The following is a 27355-nucleotide window of genomic DNA, read 5'->3' on the forward strand; positions in this document are numbered from 1 at the left end:
TCGGTCTTAATACCTTATTCCCTATACACCGGACTGGGCTCTGGGATCTCACTCCCTCCAACCGAAAACTCGGCAATTACTAAAAGACAAATTTATTTGCACGCCACAAGAGTTGTGCGATGCGGGCTTGTCTTTGCAACTTGGGACTTTGAGTGGATATGGAACTGAAAACCGGGATCTGGGATCTTGGATCTGGGATCGGCACTGAAGCCGAGGCTACTGTTCGACAAGTGTTAAGCATAATGCAGACACACACTCAGATGGCGGATAAATGGAATGGATGGAGAGGATCTGGACTTTAATTGAAGTGCGGCCCGACTCGCATCATTGACATTAAGTGTCGATAAATTAAGCATACGCAATGTTCGCCCCGCGTTTTTATGAATGGGAAGCCGAACAGCGAGAAACACAAAAAAAAAAATAATGTGAAAGGTTCCTCCACACGGAGCGCTTGGTAGTTTGGTCTTTCGACCGCCCCGACTGCGGCATAAATTGCCGATAATTTACTGTATATAAAAATCAACACAAAACATTTTATGTTAATGAAAATAAAAGCTCAAAGCGGAGTGAAAGCCAGGGGGAAGGGAACTCCAGCTCAAACTTGACTTCGAACTGGAACTGGAACTAAGCGGCGGAGACGGAGATGGCAAATACAGTAGCCACGGCAGATACCCCAGATATCTAGGCAATTAATGGGCATCGCAGGTTCGACTAATGAGCCGCATTTATATGTCGCGTTGTTATACGAAGTCGGTAGTGGGAGATCGCAGACCCAAACACAGTTTTGGGTTCTAATTTGGCAATCGATTTTTTTTTGCTTGGCCTGGCCATCGAAAGTGTCGCTGGGCCTTTGGCCTGACTCTGACCCACACAGATGGTGCACAGATCCAACGATCCAACGATCCAGCGATCCACTGATGCACAGCCTTTTGATGACAGCCGCTATCTTATCAGAGAGTTCAGCACTGAGGCAGCGGAGCATTAAAATTGTTTTATAACTTAATTACTGGCAGCCGGACATCAGTCAGTCATTTCACTATGCATATGTATATGGTAAGTGAGACACCCCCTCTCCAGAACACATATACAAATCGTCGTCACTTGTTTGATATTCAAACTCTGAAACTCTGAAACTCTGAAACTGTGGCGTTTTGTATTCTTTTGTTTTAATGAATGAAAAATAAAGAGGGAATGGAAATGAGCCTGATAATGGGCCAGCTCAGCGTGTGTGTGGGCAGGGTTTTTAGAGTTTTCTGAGTGTTTCACAGTATCTCACAGTGTTTCAGAGTCTCACAGGCCCTAAGCAACGCCACACGCTGTGAGAGCCGCATTTATGGCCTCACACACTAGCCGAAAACTCAGTGGCAACTGAAAAACTAAAGAACTTGAGATCACAGACTCTACTCTGGCAGCTATTTGAGTTCCTTCCTTAATTAACAAAAAGGAAAAGGCCGAGATACACAAACGATGGCAGAGCGTGGCGAAGAGTTGGATATAAAAATTAATTAGCAGACCCGAAATCAAATGCATGAAACTCCTAAGGAAAGAAAATGTACTTTGTTTGCGTTGGGGAAGAATCTCATTTAATCTATTACTGAAACTGAAATATACGAGTATATTACGGAGTCTCAATTATAAATTCATTAGAATATTAGCAGACTGATAGATACTTTACACTCCATAGGTAGCACTTCCGCGCCCTAAAGATCAAACGCAATATGTATTTTTAATTAACTTTTTAGAGGTCATAAACGTTTTCAGACGGTAAGGTGCGCTGCAATCACCCCGAAAATGGGTCCAATAAAAACCAATTTCAATTCGAATTCCAATTCCCTCACGGTGTGTGTGTTTGTCGCTTCTTGCGGCTAATCGAGAAATTAAGTGTAAAATTATGTTAATCAACACGCATACACACACACACACCGTCCAGCATTGATTGAGGAAATCGTCGTTGTTGTTCATTCATATTGGTTTCCCTTTCCTCGCACCAATTTGGCTAATCAGTTGCAACGGAAATCCCCCCCGAAAATCAAGACAAATTTTAAATCAAACAAACTGGAGAAAATGAATACGAGTCTTTTAAGGTAGTAGGTCGACTGCCCACAATTTCCGTGCTCCCACAGCGATCTATGCTAATGAGAGGTGGTCAATGTTGATGCCGGCAAATAAAAAGAAAGTCCAAACCGAGCAACAAAATGCAAACTTAGAAATAAAACTTAATTTTATTTGAGAGAGAGAGCGGCGGGAGCAAAAAAAAAAAGGTAAAGGCAGCGCATCCCCATGTGACGGCCATAAAAATGTGCGTTAATAACATTGCCGCCAAAGTGAAGTTGGCAATAAAATGGCAGATTCATGTGACGATGACGATGACGATGGTGATACCGATGAGAGGACGAAGCTTGACGATGACGATGATTATGATGATGATGACGATGGCAATGGCGCTGCTACCGACGCGTTTTGGTGGGAAATACGATGGCCTATGCCAAGTACATATCGATCCCAGCCGAGACATAAAAATTTACGTCCCATAAATATCCACACAAGGCTGCTGCTGCTGCTGTGGCTGTTACTGTTGCTTCTGCTGCCTCGGATGTTGCAGATTCGCATTTATGCGTTTAATGATAAAGAAGAATGGGGAATGGCACATCGACCGGCGGGGGATTGTGGTGCAATCGGAGCGCCTGCGTAGCGAGCTGCCAGCGGTAGCCACCTTAAGTGCCACATTGCGTTTTTGTTTTTGTTTTTGCTGGCCGGGCCACACAACAACAACCATTCAACCATTGGTCACCCTCTCTCTTTCCCACTCGAGGCGTTACGCGTCCGGTGGTCCACGGCAGCCGCCACAAAACGAGCTGCGATAAGGCGCCCAATGTGCAGGCCACCGCTGCTTCTTCGAAAGTCTACAGAGTATCCCCATTGTTGTACTCGATATTCTCTCTACGTTGTCTAAGTGGCGCCCAACGTGGGCCCTTGAAGTGACACAAATTAGGATTGCCATTGAGGAATGAGCGGAAGCCTTAAGTGAAGTTGGTAGGTTACCAGTTTAAACTCTTCAATTCACCATGCACTTCATTTGGGCGGCCAGTTTTGAACAAACATATAGCTGAAGTTTTAGTCGATGTCAGTTATGTGGTGAAACTATGATAGTGTCTCCCCAAGAAGGGTTACAAGCCGCTTAAAATACCTTCAAATTGGAATTCCAGCTATCGAAACCAATAAAATGCCCCTCCTGAAATTAGGTTAGCTGCCTGCTTCGAAGCAGTTGCTGCCACTGCGGTGCGTGCGTCTTGCAGCTGCCACATCGCGAAACCCGTTAGCTGAAAATCCGCAGTGAGAACGACCTTGTCGCGTTTTTGTGGTCGTTTGCGGTTCGTTTGTGCCTAATTAACAAGTTGGCTTTTGGCGTCAGTCAGCAGGCAGGAGGCAGCACGCCCAAGAATCAGCATCCCAACAGTCGCAACATCCCCATGCAAAGCAGGAAGGAAGGAGGGGGTGGGGGGTTCTGGCAGGCAGCTACTATACCACTGTAATACCACATGCATTATACCAGATAGCATTTGGACTGGGGCGATGTGATGTTGCCCCCGAAAGCTTGTTACAGGACGGCGGCTAAGACGGCGCCTGTGCTGCCGCCGTCGCGTCGCCGCGTCCCAAGATGAATGTGTGTCGTTGTCAGGCCTTGTATTTTGTATGTAATTGGCTTGGCCAGCCTCTTTGCCTCCTTGCCTGCTGGCCGGCTGGCTGGCTTAAATAGATGCCTGGCCACTGTTGGCGTCACCTGTCGCCCACTGTCCAGTGTCCACACACAGTGTACCGCACTGTGCCGGTGCCTGTGCCTGGGCCTGTGCCCTCCCCCCGCATTCGGCAACCAAAAAGCCAAAGACATTTGCAAATCTTTTGTTTCCCATGTCCGATCATTTCTCATATAGGCGAGCGGTCTCCAAAGCCGACGACAAGCGAAAACCAACGACGACAAAGGAATACCGCAGGCGCCAGCCAGCCCAAAAAAAAGTTAAAAAAAAAGAAGGCACAAATCGAAAACCCGAGAGAAGTAAAACCAAAAAACGTAGCAAATAAAATAAAAGAGCCCCAGACAACGATGCAGACGACGAAGACGACGTTGAGGCCACCAGCGGCCAGTCAAAGTCGGAAGAGGGGCTTTCGAAAGAGGGGGTCTTCAGCTGAGCACGAGCTTTTGTGAGCGCCACAGGACGAGGACGACGACAACCTCGTTGGGGCATTGTCTTCGTGGCGGAGGAGGAGCGACATTCAAATCTTAACTCGAAATCAACGGCGACCGGAGACTCTGGATGCTCGTTGCCCGATGCCCGATGCCCGATGCCCGATGCCCGATTCTTCAATTCTTCGAGCTTCTTCAGGCGGCTCCAAGCTCCAGGCCAAAACAAATTCGAACTGCCAAAATAATAAGCCGAGGTCCGCTGCATTTTTATGGCGTAGAGACAAATGCGTGGCTCTCTGTCTTCTGAAGGTCGCCACGTTGCTAACGCCAGTGTCTTTAGATTCTTCAGTGTCTTCTTCCCTTTTTTATATACAAAAACCTATATATATATATATATATATATATATATATGTATATACATATATATTCTTTTTCAGGCCGGTGGTCGACTCTTGTGCGCTGGTGCTGCCATAAAATTTTTGAAACCAGCTCGAGAAAACAGCGAGGCTCTTTGGGACAGATAAGAAATTTTTGCTGAAAACTCGTGCGCCAAAGGAAGCGACAACCGACCGGTTTCATACATATATACGCACACATACAAATATATTGATGGGGGCCCTGACTGCATAAAATTTGTTTGTGCCATCCTTGGGTCCGGGGGCATACAAATTGGCTTAGGCAGCGTCTTTGGCTTTAAGTTGTTGGCTGTATGGCTGGCTGTATGGCTGTGTGGCTGGCTGGCTGGCCGTCGGTAGCAGAGCGCAGTTTAGATGGCTATCAGTAAATAGAACACAAATGAAATTCATCGATAGAAATCGAAATCGCATCGGGGGCGGTTGGCCAAATCAAAAAATGGCAAAAAGGGGGTGAAGGGAATGTGGGGAGACAAGGAGAAAAGGAGAAAAGGGCCTCCGTTCTAGGTCTCAGCGTTGTCGTGGCGACCATGTGATGGGGTACACATGTTGCTGGCACGACAAAAACAGCAGCCTGAGTTCTGACCTTTTGCCAGCCAACAACCAACAACCAACAGCCAAGAACCAACAGGCAGCAAGCAGCAGGCAACGGCAACAGCCAACAGCCGCCACCAGACGACAAAACTACAAGCAGCGCAACACTTAGCCATTGAGCCACACAAAGGTGGTGCATGGTATGATGATTCTAGGTGGCTCAACTTTTGGCGGGGTGGCCTATCAGGGAGCAAGCGAGCTGACGGGCGTCGTGAGCAGCAGCGGGTGGCCGCCCCAAATGGCCGCCAGTGGGAGGCAATGCAGAAACAAAGCGAAAGACTAAAGCTAAAAAGACTGACTGGAAAGACAGATAGTTTCGACGGGGGATGGTTAAGCCGAAAGGCCTCGAGCACAACCAGAAGTTGCCACCGTCGTCACCAGATGGTAGCTGTCTCTTGTCGTCGAACACAACACAGGCCAAGAAAATCCCCAATCAGAGTTCAGAGAAAGGTTCCATAATGGCAACAATGCCGGGAAAAGCGCGGAGCGGCAACTAGCGAAGAGGGCTTAGAGGAAACCTTTAAAACCATTTCAAAGGGAAGTTGATTGTACGAGTTCTGCTTGCCGTGGAAAATGCGTTTTTGCGTGCACAGAATTTCTGGAAATCCTTTTTTTGGTTGCCAAAAGGCAGGTAAACATGGAGCATTTCATATTTAACATGTATATTTAGTTTCTAATTTCATGCATAGAATTTTTTCTAAAATGCACGGCTAAGTTACCATTGCGAAAGTCTTGTGTTTCACAGACATGCCGATCAAATCTATACTTTCGGATATCGTATAATTAATTGGCCCAAAGATTCTGATATCATTACAGCCTTTTCTTCATTATGGGATTTTGGCGTTAAATTAGCAATGCGCATTAATCTCCAGACACGATTTCAGTCAATTAATCAATAGGAAAGACAGCTGAAAAAGCAGCAGCAGTCTGAGAAGAACAATAGAAAGCCACTTGAAGCCTTTGGCGACACTCGAGCACACACACGCACACACAAATTCTAAAGACAAAGCCACAGTTACAAAGCGGAGGCAAAGACAGAGACACAGATGCAGATACAGATACAGATACAGATACAGATACAGATACAGATACAGATACAGATACAGATACAGAAACAGATACAGATACAGAAACATAAACAGATTCAGATGAGTGTATAATCTGGCTCTAATGATGCTGATGCTGAGCTGCTGCCGCTTCTGCTGATGCTTCTGCTGCTGCTGATGATGATGATGATGACAAAAAGCCAAACAACCCAGCAGCCCGGGGGTCTCAAATGGGCACCCTACTGTCGACAGCTACACAGCTCCAGAGGGATAAGCAGGCCAAAAGGGGTTAATCTGTGGCCCGAACCTCAACCTTAGCCTCAGCCTAAACTCTGGCTCAGACTGCGGCTGTCCGCAGCTCATTCTCACATCATTAATTACAAAATTATTGGGTCTCTTCGTGTGCGTTTCGCTTGGCGCTGGCTCAGGTAATATTCGAAATACACACAGGTGGATTGGATTCGATTGGATTTTAGCCGCAGGAACTGTAACAACAAACCGAAATTCAGCCCAACAGTGCCCAAGAGCTAAGCAAAATGTTAATTTTCAAATCTCCGTGGGAACTGAAATTAGTCGTTAACACAGATACAGATACGCCAGAGATGCTACAAAGCTAAAACCCAAAGATTTGGTTGTGGTTTTGACCTGCGGGCGGCCTACACATATTAGCATTGTTGATTTTGAGCAGCTTAGTGATCTGCTTCAAGGGGCACAACAGATCTTCCAGCAGAATGGAAAAATGCGTACTAAATTGTGCGTAGAAATTGTAAATAGAATGTAGAGTATTAGCTTTAGACTTAAGACGAAACTGCTATCATAGTAATAACATTTTAAATATATCCGCTTTTCGAAGTAACATGTATATGTATTCATATATATGTATATATTGACGCCAACAATTTGCCATCCCAAATTCATCTCGATATGTAATTTTTCGCCCGTGTGCACAAGTATCTCTTGCATCTACCCTGTCTATCAGCCATAATTGGGCCCTAACTGACTCACTGGCAGCAGCACACCATGATTGGCTTAGTCCGAGAGCCCAAGTCTGATGTCTGATGCCTGAAGTTTGGGGCCTGAGTTAGTGGCAATTAAACGATTTCGTTTCGTGTGCTGTCTTCAGCTGTCTGGGCCTGCTGATGCTGCATGATTAATATGTTTTTGAGTAGTTCTTAGCCAAGGGCCACCATCGGCCAAACAAGCCACGATTTTTGGATTTTTTCTGTTTCTGTTTCGATTTTTTTCGTTTTGTTGCTTTGGGTATCCGAAAACAAGAGGCAGGAAAAGCCAAGTCAGTTAGCCGGTTGACAAATCGTTTGTAAATGGCTGCCAGACAAAAGTGGAACACACGCACCCGACTTGGGTCAAAATTGGGGGACCCACACCATCGCAAGAACTCCCGAGCTGACCATCGAAATTATAGTGTTCAAAAGTGTGCCTGGTCAGCAATCAAAAGTTCATCAAATATGTGTGTGCTACTCTGGGGATTCGTGAGGGTTGAATTTTGTGTTGAATTGTGAAAAAGAATTCAAATACCATGGGTAGCACTTAGCAAAAGAATCTTTACATAAGTGAGGAGGAGGTTAGGCAGTGCAGTGGCTATTGTTCGAAAAATAAAATATATCTTATTTATACGGTTTCCCAGAGATACGAGCTACAATTCCCTCATCTTGTTTGTAAGCCGCCCCAATCGAAGGCCCCATCCATACACAAATCGAACTCAGGCAGCAAACAATCGACTGAGACCGGCTAATCCCCCAGTCCAACTTGAAGCTGCCAACACCTGCCACTCACTGGAATCATCCGGGTTGCCATTTACCCATTTATTCCATTTACCCGCTTGGCCACTTGAAGAACTCGATTCGGAAAATGGTAAATCGCATTCGGTCACAAATGGCAATCCCATTGAGTCAAGGTGCAGCTTTAAGAAATCCAATTAAATGCGAATTGCAAAGAGTACCAGGGGCCTGTGACAATAAGCAGCCGAGATGGATGCTGAATGCAAAATCCCCATTGAATGTCTGAATGTCTGCATAATAATGCCTAAATAATGAGTGAGTGAAGAGTGCGAAGCACTCCAAAGACATTAGCGCACTTGAACCATGGGGAAAAATGCGAGGATATGGACCGCCACTCGGCTAGCGGAAATGTTTTTCCTCTTTTTTTTTTGCCCTTAATGAGCGCCAAAAAGGAAAGAGACAGCTGCCGCTATTGGGAAAGAGACAGCGAGTGAGGGAGAGCGACAGCTTTTGGGTGTTTGTCAAGTGCTCCAAGTACTCCACTGGGTACACCCACCCAGCCACCCACTCCGCCGAATTCCGCGCTTTTTTCCGGGTGTCAGGTTAAGTGTGCGAGCGAAGCAGCAATGGCTGTTGGCAATTTGCATGCAGTGCAGCGAACAAATGAGCAGAATAAATTAAGACAAGGCGGGCACAACATGAAATGTGCACTAACAAAAAGTTCGACACACAATTGCTAGGATATTGACAAAAAAGCAGAAAAATAGTTGGGAATATTAGAGGAAATCTCTTTCCTAACTTGTACAACTAATCAGGTACATTTATTTGAGAAAATTCGTTTATATTTGCTATCTTTTCGAGTGTTAAAATATGTTATAAAGACTGCAGGAAAATTTATAATAAAAAATAAGACCAGATATTAAATATTTAATAAGAAAAAAGGCAAATGAAAATGGAGAAAAGTGAAAAGCATGGCAGAGATGCGTCTCCTAAGGATCTGAGTGCTGCGAACTGAAGAAATGCAGCCCGAAAGCTGAAGAGGCGGCAGGAGAAGAAACTGGAGGAGGAGAATCCATGGCCGCTTGACAAAAGACACTTGAGGCAAGAAGAAAAACAAAAACAGCAAGGAGAAGGAAAATAAAAGAAAAACAACAACTGGAGGCATAAATAAAGATGACGAAGCTGGCCAGAAAGAGAGAGAGCGAGGGAGAGAGAGAGAGAAAGAGGGAGGGAAGACGAGAAAGCGAAAGCAAAAGCAAAAAAGCCCAAAGGTGCTGAGGCGCCAGAAAGAGAGCGAGCGATTGCAATGGCTTTTTACCACAATGGCGGAAATGTGTGAATGAGGTGGCCACTCGAGTGCCAGAAAGAGTGGGGTGTATGCGAAAAGAAAGAGAGGCCCGACTATAATTAGCACAGTGCGCGCGTTTTATTTATTTTATTTTATTTATTTCTCTTCTTCTCCATTTCTTTTCGCTCAAGACGCACGCGAAACGCACTCACACTCACACTCGCACTCGCATTGGCATTGGCAAACTCAAACAGCCCGGGCAATTAAACTAGGTACACTCCCCTCTGCAATTTGTCATCGCCTTGAGTGCATTTTAATCGTAAACGTAATAAAAAAAAATATTTATATATAAATAATAAATAGCTAGAGTGGCCCAAGGGTTAATTGCTAACCCACTTGGTCGATCGTCGCCCGCTTAATTACTGGAAAGCGCCCATTGCACCGCCGAACCAAGCCATAGTCGAACCAAACCACTCAAACCACCTCGGCGGCCAGTGGGTCAGGAATTGTTGACTTGCACAAATTGCTTTATAATCGTCATCAATAAATGAAGCCGGTCATTAGGCGGTCATATATGTGCACATATGTATATTACCGGTGCCCCAAAGTCCCACCAATTTACCATCTTCAATCCAACTCGCAATAAACCAAATTGTTGGGCAAATATAATTATTCACGTTTCCAAAATATATATAATCTTTGCTAGGATATAGGGTGTTTTTGGTTCCTTGGCATTTTTCAGAAAGGGAAATATCTAGAATTTCATTGCTTATTTTCGATTACAGAGCGCATGCCAAAGGACGATATTTCATCCATGGATGCGAACCGTTCACATCCAGTTTGATATATTAAAAGCATACATTAACTATTCAACCTTGAATAATTTCTGATTGCAATTTCGTCGAGGTTGCTGTGTGTTGGGGATGGCGTTGGATGGCATTTATTTATGTATTTTTAGCAGTGATCGCATCGCATCGCATCGAAAAATTGATCGGACATTCCCGAGGATGGCGTGACTCAGGTTGAGAATCAAAACGAATCGAATCGAATCAAAATCGGCGCCCGTCGGGAATGAAATCGGAATCAGAATCAGAATCACCAAAATCACCCCCTCTCTCCGTCGTATTTTCGTTCGCTTTCGATGGAAGCAGCGAATACGTGTCACAAATTATTAATAATCTATAATAAAAAGTATAATTTCATTTAATAATGAGACGCGTGTAGAAATCATCAGGATCCTCTGGTTGAATTTTTCATTTAATAAATCATCGAAAAATGATGTTGCCGCCGCAGACGCATACTAATTTCCTTCTCCTTCTGAAGTTTAGTATTTATTTGTATTATTATTTTGTGTTTTTTTTTTTTCCTCTTCTTCATTTTTGGTGGTTGACCACGTTGCGCCCATTTTGTGGCGCCAGGGTCGACGTTGCATGTGCCTCCTCCGCCTTTTCCAACGTTTTTTTTTTTTTCGTTTTTGGTTGGTGCCTCATCGCTGGCAGTTAAATTTTTGTTGGTTTTCCAACGTGACGCCTGTCAGCTGGCGTTTTTCAGAGGGCCTCTATATAAATTGGTAAGAGCTATGTGGCCGAGACAATTAAATGCCTAATTTTGTGTTGCGCCCCCCCGCCTCAACACCGCTAACCCGTGGCGTTTGTTTTTCCAAATAATTCATTAATATTTTTCTGTTTCTTTCTACTGTGTTTTTTTTTTTTTTTGGTAATTATGACGGGCGGCGCTTGCCTGCCTGAGTTGCATGTGCAATGTATTTTTCGTTGGGCGTTTTGGGTGCCAATTTCATGCGCTTTTCTCGTTAAGAGCGATAATTTATCAACAAGGTGGAAAATGTGGTTAACGCCCGAGGGGAGTTGAAGAAAAAAAAAAGAAAAACGAGAAAAACATTAACTGCCAGCCGCCAGACAGAAGTTTTTAATGCTTAAAGCTGTGATTTCTTTATCTCCCATGCAAATAAGTGGTGTTTCTGATTGACATCGATAATATTTTTTCTTTGGCTTTCATAATATTTATTAAGTAAATGGGTTACAGACTTCTTTACAAATAAGCTTGGTATATATATTTTATTTTCTCCATTTAATTGAATTCCTCCTGAATGTTTTACGTATTAAAAGTATTCATTTTCATTTATTTTCTTTTCAGTTGTAGTGGGCATTTTCACTCGAGCGGAGAAACTGCGCCACAAGACAAAACGAGGTTATTATCTCCCCACTGTGCCGCTGCCACGCCCACTGTGCAACGCCCTAGTCTGCGCATATATAGTCATTCATCTATTTTCCACCAGGTAGTCAGGTAAATATTGCTCTACACAACGAAAAACATTTCAAGCTAATATTATTTCTATACTTTTTATACGCTTTACGAAATGAATCTATAATTTAGTTCTCCTACTGCTATATCCCTTTAATTTAATAAGTTAGTACATTTAAGAATTTCATTTTTAAATAACTCCAAAGCATGGTCAAGTATTTTTTTCTGTGCATAGATCAGGGTTCGGTTCGCTTCAGTTTGGACTCCCATCATCATCTGGCTGAGGTGCAACGATAACAATAATTGCCCACCATTTTCTAGGTTATTATTTCGTTATTGCTGTTGCTGCTGCTGACCCGTGTGTGTAAATTATCGGGGAGAAAATGAAATGAAATATTGTGCAATATATATAAGAAAAGGCTTCGCTCCATTTGCCAGCGGCATCGCATCGATTGATTCAATTAATTATCCCAATAATAGTTTGTTTTCCCCTCTGTCTTATTTATCCTTTTTTTCTTTTTTTTTTTTGTTCTTTTTGTGCGTGTGCCTTGTCTAATCAAGTTTTCTCTACATTTTCTATACAGTAGTTTGTTCATCCACATATCGCTGTGCTAGAGGAAGCCTTTATGCAAATAAACACACCTATTCATACATTTTGAAAATTGTTTTCCCAGTGATTGACGCTTTGACAGAGACAACTTAGTTGTCAACACGCAAGAATCATGTCCACAATGGAGTTGTGATATAGTATATGTATGTTAGTAAACTCATAGAACCCAGAACCCTAACAAGATTCAACTACAGCAACTATCAATCCACGAGAACCTCCCCCCTTTTTTTCACAGGGACCCCACGTTTATAATGAGAGACAACACAGAATTTGCGTGCAACATCAAAGTTGTTCTCGTTGTTGTCTGTATATTGGATGTTGTTAAAGTTGTTGCCATAATTGTTGTCATACTAACTATAGGTCTGTACGGTTAATGGCATGGCGACGATAAATCAGGCCAATAATCGAATCAAACAGGGAAGTGAAATTGTCAGAGTGTCAATCTGGTTTATAACATAAACTAATATCTGGTACAAGTGATTTATTCTGGAAACCTATTTGCGTTTCTAACGAAAGTGCTGACTTACAAAAACCATAATTTCAACAGGCGGCTTTCTGGTTAATGACTTTCACTTGTCCGTACGTCAAAGTGAAAGAATCTCCCAAAGCAAAGACAGATAAACGATGGTAAACAGAGAAAAAGGAATGAATGGTTTTTGGGGACCTGGAGTTGGGAGTCTCGGCAACGTTTCGACTAAGTAAAGATCAACAATAGGATCAAAGATTGCCTGACTTTTCGGTATCTTCATAAATGTCAGTGGCGCCACCAGAAGATATATTCAAAATATATTGGAGAAAAGAACTTAAGAAGCATTTTTGATAAAATTTTTTTTGAAACATTATAAATGAAACGAAAAACTGGTTTTCTAATGGGTTTTCTTTATCACATTAGCTCAAAAAGTTTGAATTTTAAAGCCCAAAAAAAGTCACCACAATGGGCAAATCTCTTTAAATATTCTCCCCACACAAAGCCCAAGATAATGGCCTGATATCTGATGACCTCAGAGATTATAAAGATTAGTCTTCAGGCGCCAGCAAAGGCAGCTTCCGTTTTCGTCCCACTCGAGTGTTGCAAGCTGTCTGAGTGGGGGAAAAATGCGCTATCTTTTCTGGTGACTGCAGCAGGTGATTCTCCATATGAATCCGAATCAAAATGTGAATCTACAGCTCTCCAGACTTGCAGACAAGTCAAACAACACCAGAGATCACGGGCAAATATCTTAAATTCAAATGGAAACAAAGGCAAACAGACACGCAAACAAACAGATGAAAGATGCACGACAGACAGTCTGAGTTGGGAACAAACATTTGAATACCAATAGAGATTTACACAATGTGGTAGCATGTTTGAGGTGTTTAACTGTCACCTCAGACTTAGGCACTCCACAGATAACACATCTCATGGCATAACGATCCCATTCCAGCCGATCTGATGGCGCTACTTCAGTCAGAGAAGACTTGGATGGGCTCTACACTTGAAGAAACTAAAACCAAAATCAAATAAATAATTTCTGAATTTTTTGTGAGATATATTTAACTTTTTTTATGTTTGCAAAACTCTTAGAATCATGCATTCTTTGATTTTATGTAGGTAGAGATATTTTTAAACTTTTTCCCTTGTGTAAGAGGCACACTTCGGGGCAAAGTGCGTTTGTGAGTTGATAGTCGCGTTTAGAAATCTATTTGCCAGACAAATATTGCACTTCCTGTGCCCCGGCTCAAACCATTCCCCGCCCCTCTCCGCCTGTCTCTTGGGATGGAAATCCAAGTCAAGCTTGTCTATTTGCGTTGGCCTAATGGAAAAGCCAACGTGCCGCCCCCGAAAACATTTCCTGTGATCTCCTTTTTGGCAACAATGGCCAAACAATGGGCTTTCCTCGCCAGCTGGCGCTGCTCACTTGGATTTGCTGTATATTCTTGTGTGACTGAATGACAAGATACTGACTGAGATAAAAATATACAATTTTTTTGTTGTTCGCTTTGGATTTTTGGGTGGGGGGTAGAGAAGGGGTCTTAATCGCTCTGCACGCACACTTGCCGCACAATGGGATCCCGGGATCCTTTGCACAGCATGTGTGCATTGTCCTGGCATCATAAACTCGTCTTCAGCTGTCGTCGCGCGCCCTTAATTTCTAAGCATTTGTTTAGACATGCACCGCAGCGCAAGGAGACAATAAAGAAATCCGGGAGAGAAATAATAATAAATAGAGGAGTATAATACATAATAATAAAAAAAGAAGAAACCCAAAGATTGTGGTGACTGCACCGCGGGAGACGTGGCGTATGAGCAATCTCAAAAACCTCAAAAGAGAACGAAATGTATACTGTAGTGCATGTCGAAAGGAAGAGGAAAAAAGTGGGCGTGGGTCTGGTTAATTATGTTGTTAGACAACGATCGGGGAACCCAGGCGAAGATGCGCCTTTTCACTACCTTTTCCCTAAGGATATTAGGATAGGATAATCTTGTTGCTGTGGCTCGCATAATCCTGCCATTCACCAACATACATTCGATCCGATACGATACGATACGATACGATCCGATCCCATCAGCAAAATCGAATCGAAACGAGACGAAACCAGGGGCGGGCCGCAACTAATCATCAAGGGGATTAACTGCCATTGAGAGGCCCAGTGCTGACTTCTCTCCTTTGTGGCCCGATGTTAATGAGGGATTGGGAATAGAGTGAGACCTAGGCAGTAGGTATCGGGTGCAGTCTTCTGAAATTATCCACGAACATATACATATATCCCACATAATTGGGTGCATTTACATGGATCAAGCGTACAAAAGTCTGAGGCTCTGTGGCTCTGTGGCTAAAAGCATCAAACACTTTAGTTTAAATGCGCAAATAAATCAATTGAAAAGTTCTCAACAGCACATCCATCCACTTAATTAATTTTCTCCAACCTTGGGGGGCAGACTTTCAAAATTTTCCTGCCTCTTATCTGCGCCAAGTGTTTTCCACAAATGCGGACAAGCAAGATGTAGATAAGCCCAAAAATGCCAGGCCAAATCGAAATCTCACTCTGGCCAAGCCCATCGCAGGCAGCAAGGGTTAAGGGATTTAGCGCGGCTAGAAGGCGCCTAGAACCACCTGGGGCATTAGCATATTACTCTTGGATCCGGATCCAAAAAGCGAGGCTAACGTGACCAGCGGCACTTAAAGTCCTGCTTTTTTCCTTCTTTTTTTCGGGTGTTTTGTCACAAATTTTGGAACATTTAGCTTAGGTTTCTGTGGTCGACGGGCGTTGAAACTAATTAACATATTTAATGTTTTTGGCACGTTTGACTCCTGGGTTCGGCCCTGAAAAAAAGCGTCCTGGCGCCAGGCCTAGTTAAAATCTAATAAAAACCTGAGCATGCCTCATAAATTTCACCTCCCACACCCCCACCATTATACATATACATATACATGTTATATATATGTGTGTGTATTTTTTATTTTATTTTATTTTCGAGAGGGGTTGGTTGAGCGCCTAATGGCCAACGCGCTTTTATGTTAAATTAAAACCGAGATCCGTCCACAGTCGTCAGTTTTTTTTTCGGTTTTATTTTTTGGGGGGTGGCACTACTAAAATGTTGAATGTACAACGAGGTGGCAAGTACGTTGTCGCTGAGGTGCGACAAAATATCGCAAATAAAAATTCCATTTTGTGTTTTGGAATTTTTTAATATTCAAATGAAGTCGCGCAAGGGAGACGAGAAATTTGTGCCTTTGAAGAGTGTACCGGGGTAAGTTTCGTTTTATTTGCCCTCCTGTATTCGAGGGCCTTAACGTCAGCACTTTAAATGTGAGAGGTCCTGAAGCCACTGAAGGCTTGAAGAGCTCTGGGATTTTACAAGGACATCCTTAATCGTTGCATTTGACTCTTTCATACGATTTAAAGCGGATTCACAAAGCCTATACCAAATTTTTTAAAATGCATTCCATTTTATCAACTCCTAGAAGAATTTTCAATTATAACAGTTGATTTAATGGTTTAGTCGGTAAGCAGTCAGAATTCACAACTTCCTCAGTGCGATTACGTGATTAATGAAAAATTTTCTTGAAGAGCAGCACTAAAATCTGGCCAAGCCATTTTCTGCATAGTTTTTGTGGCTCAAAACGGAGTTAGCAGTACCATAAAAAACTGATTTTCCAATCACAAGCGCCAACTTAATCTGCGCTCCCATCCCACCTGGTTTTATTCCCATTCCCAAACCCATTACCATGCTCCAAACCGAGTTACGCCCTCCGGCAAATTGCGTGTGGCTTCCATCAGTTGAATGATTGATGGCTCAGACCAGTTTCTTCTCGAAAAACAAAAAAAGACGGCACAAATAACCAGCTGTTGCAAAAAAAAAAACGTTGGGCTGCTGTCGCCTTGCCGGTGTTATAGCTCCTTTCACTTGGCAAAACGGCGGAGAACAGCAGGCCTAATCTAGCTGATCGCCACTGATAGGCAGCCAATGATACCCTTTTGCTCTCGACCGGGACTGGGACTCTTGGGCACCGCATGATATGATATGGTCGCCAGATAGCGGTGGCATTAGGCATTAGATAAGAAATCAGGCATTTATGTATACACCTATTTATATATGTACATATAGATGATGGGCACAAAAGGCAGTTGTGGTTGCAACAGCAAAGCAGCAGCAGCATTATTATCACCATCAGTAGGTAGGAAGCATCCTCATTAATGGCTTAGTATTTCGGGGGTTGCATTTCCAGGGGTTGCTCACCCCTCCATAAACAGTAAGCAGGCGAAAGCCAGGAGCCTACCGATAGAAACCTATTAATTACAAGTATTTTAGATCTACTATGAATTTAAAGTGATACTCACAGAACCATACCTTATCGATTAACCGAAAAAACCTACGAAATCACAAAGAAATGTGCTTAAACTCTGTCACCTTATCGTTCATTGTTAACTCATGAAAGCCCTCCTAAGCACTTGATAATCATAAAAATAGTTATATCGATTCGCAGTGAGGTGATCAAGTTCGTTGCCGAGGTAGCCAGGACATTAGACTTTGTCAGTGCCTAATTGGTGGCACAATGAGCATTCCATCCACTCCAATCCACTCCAATTGAAAGCAATTCAGTGCAGAGCCCCCAACCCACTCTCCTTAAATATTATCTTCCTTTCGAGACCTTCGACCACACGAGCCAAGCCAAGCCAAGGATGGCAAGGATCTGTATCTGGATCTGAATCGGAGGCTGTCAACTTCAAAAGAGCCTTTCAAATTGTATTTTGGGCAACACCTAACTACCTGACCCCGGGATGGCCCTTAAAGAGCGCGTCTAAAGCAGACAAATTGGCCATATCCCATCTACCATATATAACATATCCCATATCCCATTGCCCATATCCCATGCACACACACACGTGCAGTTGCGGGCCGCCTTTGATTTTCTAAGCGAATTGTTTCAAGAAAACCACCAGAGAACGCTGCCCGAGATTGAGCTTGAACGGCGTAGGTACAATACGGTTTATCCCCAGGATGGGCAAAGGACTCTCCAGAGTGTGAGTGTGTGCGTGTGTGTGTGTTTTGCGCCTCAATTAATTTGATTTGCGTCCGTGTTCGTGTCCGGAAATGGAACTCCACTTGAGTTTAGTTTGTCAACCCGTTCCGTTCAGTTCCTCTCCTTGGACAGCATTTTTTTTTTTTTTTGTATTTTCGCTTCGTCTGCTCGGCTCAGAAATCCATGGATGGGATGCTGAGGATTGGAAATCCGTTGGCTGGGATGATGCTCCAGACCACTTCTCCATGGTTGAATGGACACAGAAGATGGCCAACTATGCTTTGAACTATGGGGAAACTAATGGCAGCAGACATATGCGCCCCAGCTCCGTACTTCACATCTTTTTCTGCCCCTTTTCAACTTTGACGGGAGGATAATTTCTGGGCACTGGGAAAAAAGTTGGCTCATTCATTCAATTTGCTTCTTCTTCGCATTTTTCTTTCCATGAGTGGGAGTTTTACCGAAACGACGAATATAGAAAAGAAGTAGTTGGGGTGGCTAATTGGAGTAGAGAGTGTCCCAACTTGAACTGCAACAATTAAACGCATTAGGCGACACCTTCCTGCCGCCTGCAACCCACCCTCTCGTTGACCCACCCCCTTTGACCCTTTGGTGGTTCATTATACCTTATTAGGGTGGCTCTTTTGCGGCAACATGGCCGACTAACACGCACACACGCTCACCGCGCACATACAGCCAAACAGGCATTCATACATATACACACAAATTCAGCGAGTGCAAAGGGCGTTTAAAAACGCGCGCGTTTTCTGCCGCCCGCTAAGTGCATTTCAATGTATGAAAAGCCGCTTCCGTTTCCGCAACGCTTTGGGGCACCTCATCCAAATGAATCGCTGGCTATATACACACATACCTTAGTATAGTATAGTATAGTATAGTATATATGAATGTGGCAGAACAAAGGTGGGCCACAATTACGGAATTGCGGGTCTGAAGTTCTGAAGTTCTGAAGGCCTGCGACGTTGTTGTTTTGACACGCAGCCAGCGAGAAGCAGGCAGCACAGAAGTAGACAAAAATACAACAGAAATCACCCATATAAAATCACCCACCACCGCCCACATTGACCCCACGGCGACCGCAAAAAGTGTTAAATTATAGACTTTATAATAACGCTCAGGTCCCCGCGCTATCCCGTGATTATATGATTATAACGCTTTTGAGAGCGCCAACAGCTGGCGACACACAGGGGTTGTTGTTGTTTTTTCCAGAAACTATACAAGTTAAACAGCATTATCTCCGATATTTGAGTAAATTACATATTGATTTATGTCTTCAATGTCCGTTGGCTAAGCCTGAGTGTTTCGCCTTGGAAAGAAGTAATTTTAATTCCAAGAAAGCGAAGCAACTAAACCAATAAACTAGCTCTAGAAATGTGCTGACTCTTGCAAATCGAAACAGCAACTTTGTTGGAAATATGATTAAGAATAAAAGCGCTCACAAAGTATACTTACAAAAGCGCAATACTTAAGATTGTCGAAATATCGAATGTAGTACAATTTAATTACTCATGGCTAACTGCGCTCGAAAGCAAAACTCTCGACGGTATTTCATTGAAATATTGACTGAAAATACCAATATATATTAAGAACCCCCTGATTAAATAAATGCCCTACCGATTGGGACACCGATTCGGAATCGCTGGCCACACCACACGCAGCGTCGGCATTTTGCCGTTTGAACTAAGCGAAATTAATGGCCAACACAGGCTACTTAGGCGGAGGCCCACGCACACCGCCGGACACGAGACACGGATTGTCCAATTGTCCGGGGGATCGGCGGGGGTGACGAGGGTGATGGGGGGCAGGAGTAGGCAGCCCTTATCCGCCGCTTGTTCGCTGTGCGATTTATGACTCGCCATGCAAAACGAGCCAAGATGTAAAGGCAAAAAAAAACAAAAAAAAAAGTAAAAGGAGGCGGAGACATGACACAAAACTGCAGAACCACATGGCGCCCGCCCAAGATCATAATGATCATGGAACGCAGGAGAAAGAGGGAGAAAGACTCTATATATATACATATACATTTGTGTGTATATGTATAGTCGCAACGGGTGGCCACCACCGCACCGTCCGATCAATAAAAATGAAAATTTGCCCAGCAGTTGATGAAATTTACGCGATCGGCGTCGGCACAACTACAAAGTCAAAAGAAGCGCGCGAGCGCGGCCTTCAAATGAAAAGTCCACCGACAATTCGCCTGGCGCCCCCCTCCTCCCCCCTTTTACAGCCCCCCCTTTATGTACCCCCCATCCAGAATCGGCGATCCGCTTATCCATTCGCTTCATGCGTGTGAGAAGTTTTAGATAAGCCAGCCAGCCATGGAGTACTATATACTTCAAAGTGCAAACCCGAACCAAAACGAGTCGGATGCCATGCAAATTCGCATTGATAAGCAACAAAATGAAAAATAAAAGAACCAGAAAAAATGAGAAAGCGAAAAAAGAAGATGGGCTTTACTGGTGGAGATGATATTTGAAGTGCCGAGTGTTAGGCGCAGGCTCTTTGATATGGGGCCTAGATAATGTTCGCTTTGATGTGCTAAAGTTCCGTTGAATCGTGGCTCTTTTTTTGCTGGCAAGCTTCAATGAGTTAATTACTTTTTAAAACAGGAACTCCAATGAATGAGCCACAGCTAAAGTGCCTACTTACTATTCGGGAATTGAGAAGAAAAAGTCACTCTGTTGATACTCTCCCATACACACGCAATGGTAATCAAGAAGAAAATAGAGCCCCTTTAAAAACAACGCTAAATAATTGTAAATCCAGTAGAATTCCTTGGCATCGTTGAGTTTTTGGATCGTGTTTTTGTTTTTGTTTTTGTTGTGGGTGTGGTTGTGGTGTATCTTAGATAACTAATGCGGTAAACAAAGAAGACGTACAGTACTTACAAATCCATGTTTATCACTAATATTGTTGGTCAATTTTAATTTGTGAAATGAAACAACTTTCTGCATCCATTGCTCACCCGTTGTGGGCGAATCTGGATGGATATACATGCGTTTTGGCATCTCGGGGTCCGCTTTCCCAGCCACCATCCAGCGACTGTAATTACGATTTAAACGATTATAGCGATTGCATTTGGAAACCAAACCATATGCTCTTAAAACTTACCTATTATGAAATTTATAACGATAATCGTCCGCCGCCACAATGTCCAGTAGCAAGATGTATTTAGCCTTGGCATCCAGTCCCGAAACACGAAATTTCATTTGCGGAAACATTTGTCTGCAACGAGTAAACACAAAAAAGGGGTTGAGCGAAATGAGGGATTAGAGATGGGTGTGCTATGGCAAGGATGGTCGACGAGAATATCGGCGGGGGCTATGGTCATTTTCTCGGGCTAATCAAATAAAACATTAATCAGTGCGGCTTATAAAGCCTAAGAACCAAGACCACGTTCTGGTTCTCAGGGGCCCACCTTCGGGGCCCAAAATGATCCGTCCGGCGAAGATCGCTGCTCTCCACCGCAGTCTCACTCGCAGTCGCAGTCGCACTCGCACAATCATCATCATCATCATTATCAGATTCGGACTACGAGTTGGCCAAAAGCAAAGGCAAACAAAACCCCCAGACCAGTCGGGCTATCAAGTGGCGCCAAGCCACAAATTGTTTCGGCTCGACTCCGAACTCCAAACTGCAAACTCCCAGCTCACAGCTCCCCCCGGCATGCCGATTCCTCGACTCTCCGATTCCCGCCACTCGGATTCAAATTGGGCTAAAAAGAGAGGCAGAGTGCCAGAGTGCCAGGTTCCTCTTGGCCAGGTTGATTAGCCATGTTGGTGGCAATGTGCAAACTCGAAAATTACATGGCCCGGCCAAAAGGGGGAACACACACAGGCGATTCCGATGCGATGCGATTCGATGTCGTTGTCCGTTGTCTCGGAACCCAGCAACCCAGCAGCCCAGCCATCCCATCCACCCAAAAAGGAACCCGGAGTTGGACAAAGGAGGCAGGGGCATCTTCGCTGGCCAGAGGAGATCTCGCCCGGCACACACACGGGCATAAATATGAAAATTATAACTTTAAGTAGCAATCACTCAATCGCTGTTCGGGTTCAGGTTCAGCTCGGTTGCACTGCGGGAAAATGGGGTCTACATTTGGATAAATGGAATTGAAGTTTAACAATGGAACTTCTCGTTTCCCAAACCATCTAGGTTCTTGTGCCGCTGAAAGACAAAAGGCTAGAGGAAGCTGTGATACTAGATTGTATAGAACCCTTTAGAACTTCCAAAATATATATATATATATATTTGTTTTTTGCAGTGCCAAAGATTCAGGTTGAGGTTGGGAGTCTCGCAGCGAGAGCGCCTCATGAATCAAATTTAACGAACGTCTTGTTCATGTTCACAGATCATCATCAGCTGCGACTGCATTTTGATAAAAACCAACAAACATTGTGGGGTGAGGAGGAGGAGGAGGAGGAGGACTGGGGCCTCGGATACCAGAGGCGTGGAAGGAGGGCTAACAAGCTGAGTGATGTCTGACTGACTGGACGGGACTGAGGACTGAGGCCTGAAGACTGAGGACTGAAGACCGAAGAGTGAGGACTGAGGACTGAGCCGATGGAGGAGGGCGAGCCCAGAACCGAGGATGTTTCTATTTGGAGGAGAGCGCACCCCCTTTTCCAGAGAGGGGGTGTCTGCCTGCCTTTTTGGACTGCAAATTATTTTTTATTTGCCAGGAACGAAGGCACGTCTGTCTGCCTTGCCTTGCTTTTGGCTTTGGCTTTTGGCTTGGACTCTTTTTTTTTTTTTCGCTGCCTGGGCTTTTGTTTTTTCGAGAGTGTGTGTGCTTGTGTGTGTGTGTGTGTGTTGTCTTAACTGAATAGCTCGTTAACATTATTGAGCACTTGGCGCCAGTTGTTGGCAGCTTGTTATGGCCAGGGACCAGGGACCAGGCCAAGACCAAGACCAGAGACCAGAGACATGGCCCCAAGCGAGGCCGACTTTGGAGCCAGTTTCCTGGGCCCACACCACACGCTGTATTTCTGTTTTTTTTTGTTAACTTTTTCTCTTTTTCGGACTGAAAAGCCTGGCTTGCTCGACAACAAAACGATTTGCTCTCGTTTGTGCTGGTTCCACAGGCTCTGTTGGCTCCGAAGACGCCAGACTTCAGACTTCAGGCTTCTGGCCCAAAAGACCAAAAGACCGAAAGACCGAGAGACCGAGACCGAAACCGAGATTCAGGTTCGTGCAAATCGTTACGTGTAAAACTTGCACCTTTTGACCAGAGCACCCAGCGTCGTTGTTTGTTTTTGCCACACACATTTTAACGGAGAGCCACCACGGCTAATTCAATTTCCCCCGGCCAAAAGTGTTGAAGGCAGTTGGCAACGCAAAACGCCAACGAGAAGGAGCCCATGAGCCCATAATTAAGCTTAATTAAGGCTCAGTGCGTTCCCTGCGTTTCTGTTATTTTTTTCTGTTTTTTTATTTGGTTTTTCTCCGCTGAGCTCTTGAGTGTTAAGGTGTCGCTCAGTTGTCCTCGACAGGCCCACATAGGGGTTAATGGCTAATCAATTAACCCGGCCCGAAAATAAAATGTTCAACGATTGAGTTGTAATTGGGTTGGGCTCAGAGTAAACAGGAACAGGAAAAAATACTGGTAAGAACCGAAATGAGGCACAAGCAATAATGAAAAACTAAGAGTAAAGTTGAGAACTCGAAATAAGGTCAAGACAAGAAGTTTTGGCACTTACTAAAAAATTGTGTAAAAATTGTATTTATTAAAGGGGATCATTAAAAAAAACCCTCTCAGAAATGTGTTAGAAACAGCAATTAAAATTGAGCATTTTTGTGAGTTTTGTTTCCTAACTTTTCAGTTATTTTTTAACAAAACCGATCCTTCAACGCCGGCAAAGTGAGCCCTATGACACTTATCTAAATCTTGGCTGCTTGCGGTGGCCATGTAATCGATTAGCGATGCCATCAGCGGATCCGCAGGTGACATCTGTGTACCCTGAGTTCTGCGTCCCGTGTCCTGTGTCCTGCGTCCTGTCCACTTTCCCGACCCTCCTGGCGTCTATTAACGCACCTGTGCCGCTCTCGCTGGCAGGTAAGAGGTGAGGCAGCCGACCTGCCTTAGAAGCGTCAATGCATTATCTGATAGTCAATCAAACAGCAGCTCGAAAACACCAAAAGTAGAAAGAGAAGCCGAGGCAAGGAGGCTGCAACGGAGATGATACAGGGGGACAAACAGAAGGAGGGACACCACTGGCAGTGCCGACAGAAAAATAAAAAATAAATAAATACAACAAGAAAATAAAAACCAACAGAGGTTGGCTTGCAAAACGCATTCGTGGGTTTTTGGCTCTCCTTTTTGTCAACAAGGCGCGGGGATTAAAGTAGCACCTGCAGTTGGCCCAAAGGGAACCGAAAATTGGTAGCAGTAGTACGGGGAAACCCTCAAGAAATAGTGGCTGGGTATCGGGGATCGAGGATCGGGGATCCGTTGACAGTTTGGCTTTGTGACAACAAAATTGCTGTCGCTTTTTTGTTTTTCGGAGTGCCTCCTTAATCTTTGTCAACACATTGCCAATGGATTTCCGATACAACCTGCGAAAAAGGGTGCATATTCATCATCATCTTACATCATTTGCCTAGAGAACATCTGTCTGTTGTTTCGGTTGATTTATTTATTTGGTCACTTTTTGCATTGCATTTAATTTGAATTTTATTGAATGACAATTGCATGCAAATTGCTTGCGGAAAAGGGAATGTTTTTTTGCATTTTACAGATGTGCATCGTTTGGGTATTTGACAAATTTGTGAGACCCATCGGAACTGGGAACTTGCTAACTGGATGTGGATGTGAATGTGGATGTGGAGACAAACAAGGACCAAAAGGCAGCTGCATCATAAACGTTAATTACCCACACGCACACACTCACGCAGACACACGCAGACACAGACGAGTGGAGTCGAAGGATCGGGGCAAATTAGTTAAACCAATAAACTGACAGGCCCAGACTGACTGACCAAGTGGCTGGGCCATATATCAAGTCTATATAATAATAAAACAATTTATGAAGGCATAACCACGGCCCCAAGTCCTCGTAAACACGCTGCCCGTTTGTTTTAGCCTGTCAGTTAGTGGTAACGCCCACTCCCGTCTCGTTTTGGCCCGAAATGAATGGCCATGTCATTAAGATCGGAGGCACCGAAACTCTGGGACCCCGAAACAGGATCATCGGGGAGCCGGGCAACACCACCAGCAGAAAGAAGTCAGTATTAAAGGGGAAAAGTTTTTACAACAAAATTTGTGTAGCTTGTATGGGGAAAAACTATCGCCTGAAAACTATTCCTTATCAAAGGCCTGCTGACCCTGAGCATAAATCTGGCGCAATGAATAAATCAAATGTGGGAAATCGGGTGTAATTACAATTTGATCGCTTCATTTTGGGAGAGCGTGAAACGAGCGAAGCCAATCGTGATATCAACCGAAACTGAACGAATTTTGAATGCCCTAAAAATAGAGCATGCATATAAGTTGCTTCTGTAAAAGTTACTCTCATAGAAAGGTACAAAGCTTTAAAAAGTAATCCAATTAAACCTTAAAATAATAATATAGTTAGGGTATACGAACTTTAGATAGCATTTGCATCACTTGGCGCATCCTTATCGAGGGTAGCGATTAGATTGTGGCGTTGTCATCGCGGCGACTTTTCTTGCCTGATAAGGTGAATGAGGAGCGAGGAGGGGAGGGGCCCTCCTTGTGCACCCATATTTTTTGGGGGGGAATCGAAAAATCGAAAAAAATAAAACATGGCTGAACCCGTTAACCTTGCCGTCGATTAGAATTCTCGCAGTCGCCGCCCCTCACTCTGTTTTTGTTTTGTTTTTTTTGTCAGTCCCCCGATTATTAGCTGTTCACAGTTTCCGCGCCTGTTGTTCGACTTAATTGTTATGAATTGAAATGCAGTTGTCACGCAGATAAGCGGAAAGGAAAGACAAGGGTTCAGGGGTCGCGGAGTCGCGGGGTCAGGCTTTGAAAACTCGGATTTCAGCCACTCGGCGACTCTGGGTGTTGATTTATGTTGTCTGCGGATGGGCATGGGCCACATAAAAAACAGCCTCAACAAGTGGCGTTTTGACAAGTGCAGCAAAAACCACACATTCCAATTATGCGGGGGAAATAAAAACATCAACAGATTTTCAAGCACGCGCTCTCTTCTGGATATTTATTTATTTCATATTTATTTGTAAGGCAAAAAAAGGGAAAGTATACGAAAGTCTGTTATTTCTGCTTAGGCAAATTTGAAACGTGTGCTGTTATGCTAAAAGTATATTATTAAAAGCGCGAGTTCGAATAACAAAAGTCGTTTACTGTGTACTTCGAGCGGACACCGCCAATATGGATAATTATATATCTGTATGTAGGAATACACAAACAAGGTCCACCCCTTCTTGCTTTGGTTTGTTCTTATTTGGTGTTGTCGCCGCTTTTGTTTGCCTGCCTTTGTATTGTTTCTTTGTTTTTTATTTATATTTTTTTGTTTGTTATAATTGCTCATAATTGCGGCGGTTGTCACACATACTCGCACACGGAAATGCACACATGAATTTGCGCCATTTTTGCTGAAACACTTGGTTCTTGTTTTTGTTTTTTTTTTTGGTCGCCATCATTTTCGGTCAATTGACACAGGAAAACGAAAAAAAAAAAGAACACACACACACAAACACACCCTTTTTATTTTATTTTATTTTATTTGCAAATTCTAACCTTGCAAATGCAGCCCCTCTCTTTCTTTGTGTAGCTACCCCTCTCTTTCCCTTGCTTCACCTGCTCCGCTTTTGGGCTGTTGCTGTCCCTTTTTCTCCACATGTGTCCCCCGCTTCGGTGGAAAAGAGATGGCGTGACGCCCCCGCATCTTTTTCGTCTTTTCTTGTTGTATTTGGTTTTATTATTATATTGTTTTTTTTTTTTGTTTAATTTTCGTGTGTGTGCCTTTGCTTTGTTATTTTAGCTTGGCTTGCTTTATTTTGTATATTTTTTTCTGGATTGCCGGTCAGTTTTTTTTCGCTTGGTCCGCCCATTGGCCATTTCTCTTGCTCGCCAGCTCATTTGCATGCATGAAATGTTCTTAACCCTTTTTTTTGTTTTTTTTTTTTAATTTTGCTTTTGATTTGTCAGTGGACGAGTGTGCGTTCTTTTATAACCCCCCTCCAGATTATTTGCATTCATTTATTAATAATTTTCAGTTTCCTCTGGCTTTTAGCCTGTTTAATATGCACGCCGGCGGCTTCGTCAGTTGTGTGACTTTTCGCACAATAATCAAAGGCAGCAGCAACAACAATTGGCATAACAATTTAGCGGCAATTTTTATTTCATTTTCATTTGTCGCACATGCAACGCAGGCAAATCGGTTGAATAAAATATGATGCTTCTGATTTGCATTTAAAGAACGAGAAAAAAGAAACGTTTACATTTACTACATACGACTATAATGATTGATTTAGATTATCACATGCGACTACACTATACTATATAAGCCTAATCAATTCAACTGTTGACGTAGAAGGAAAATGCAAAACTCTCAACTTAAAAACTCTAATTGCAGTCGGATTCAATGAATCTCGTGGCGCATATTGTAGGCTCTTGTTTGCATACCTATTTGCCTTGGCCCTTTTTGGGTCAAAGATCCCTGGCTAATTTAAGATCCCACTAATTGGTTCAACCTCAATTAGGTTCTTGG

General features: G+C 43.6%; 1 protein-coding gene across 1 annotated transcript in view; it reads right to left on the minus strand.

Annotated features, from left to right (window-relative positions):
* Positions 1-27355, minus strand: part of LOC122623761 (optomotor-blind protein) — a 57008-nt gene that overhangs the window by 12463 nt on the left and 17190 nt on the right. The window contains exons 3-4 of the mRNA XM_043803083.1: positions 20772-20885; positions 20540-20702 (exon numbers count right to left, since the gene is read on the minus strand). Coding sequence (XP_043659018.1) covers positions 20540-20702; positions 20772-20885 — 277 coding nt within the window. The remainder of the gene's footprint in view (positions 1-20539; positions 20703-20771; positions 20886-27355) is intronic.

The sequence above is a fragment of the Drosophila teissieri genome, chromosome X, assembly GCF_016746235.2.
Source record: "Drosophila teissieri strain GT53w chromosome X, Prin_Dtei_1.1, whole genome shotgun sequence".
Classification (NCBI taxonomy): Eukaryota; Metazoa; Arthropoda; class Insecta; order Diptera; family Drosophilidae; genus Drosophila; species Drosophila teissieri.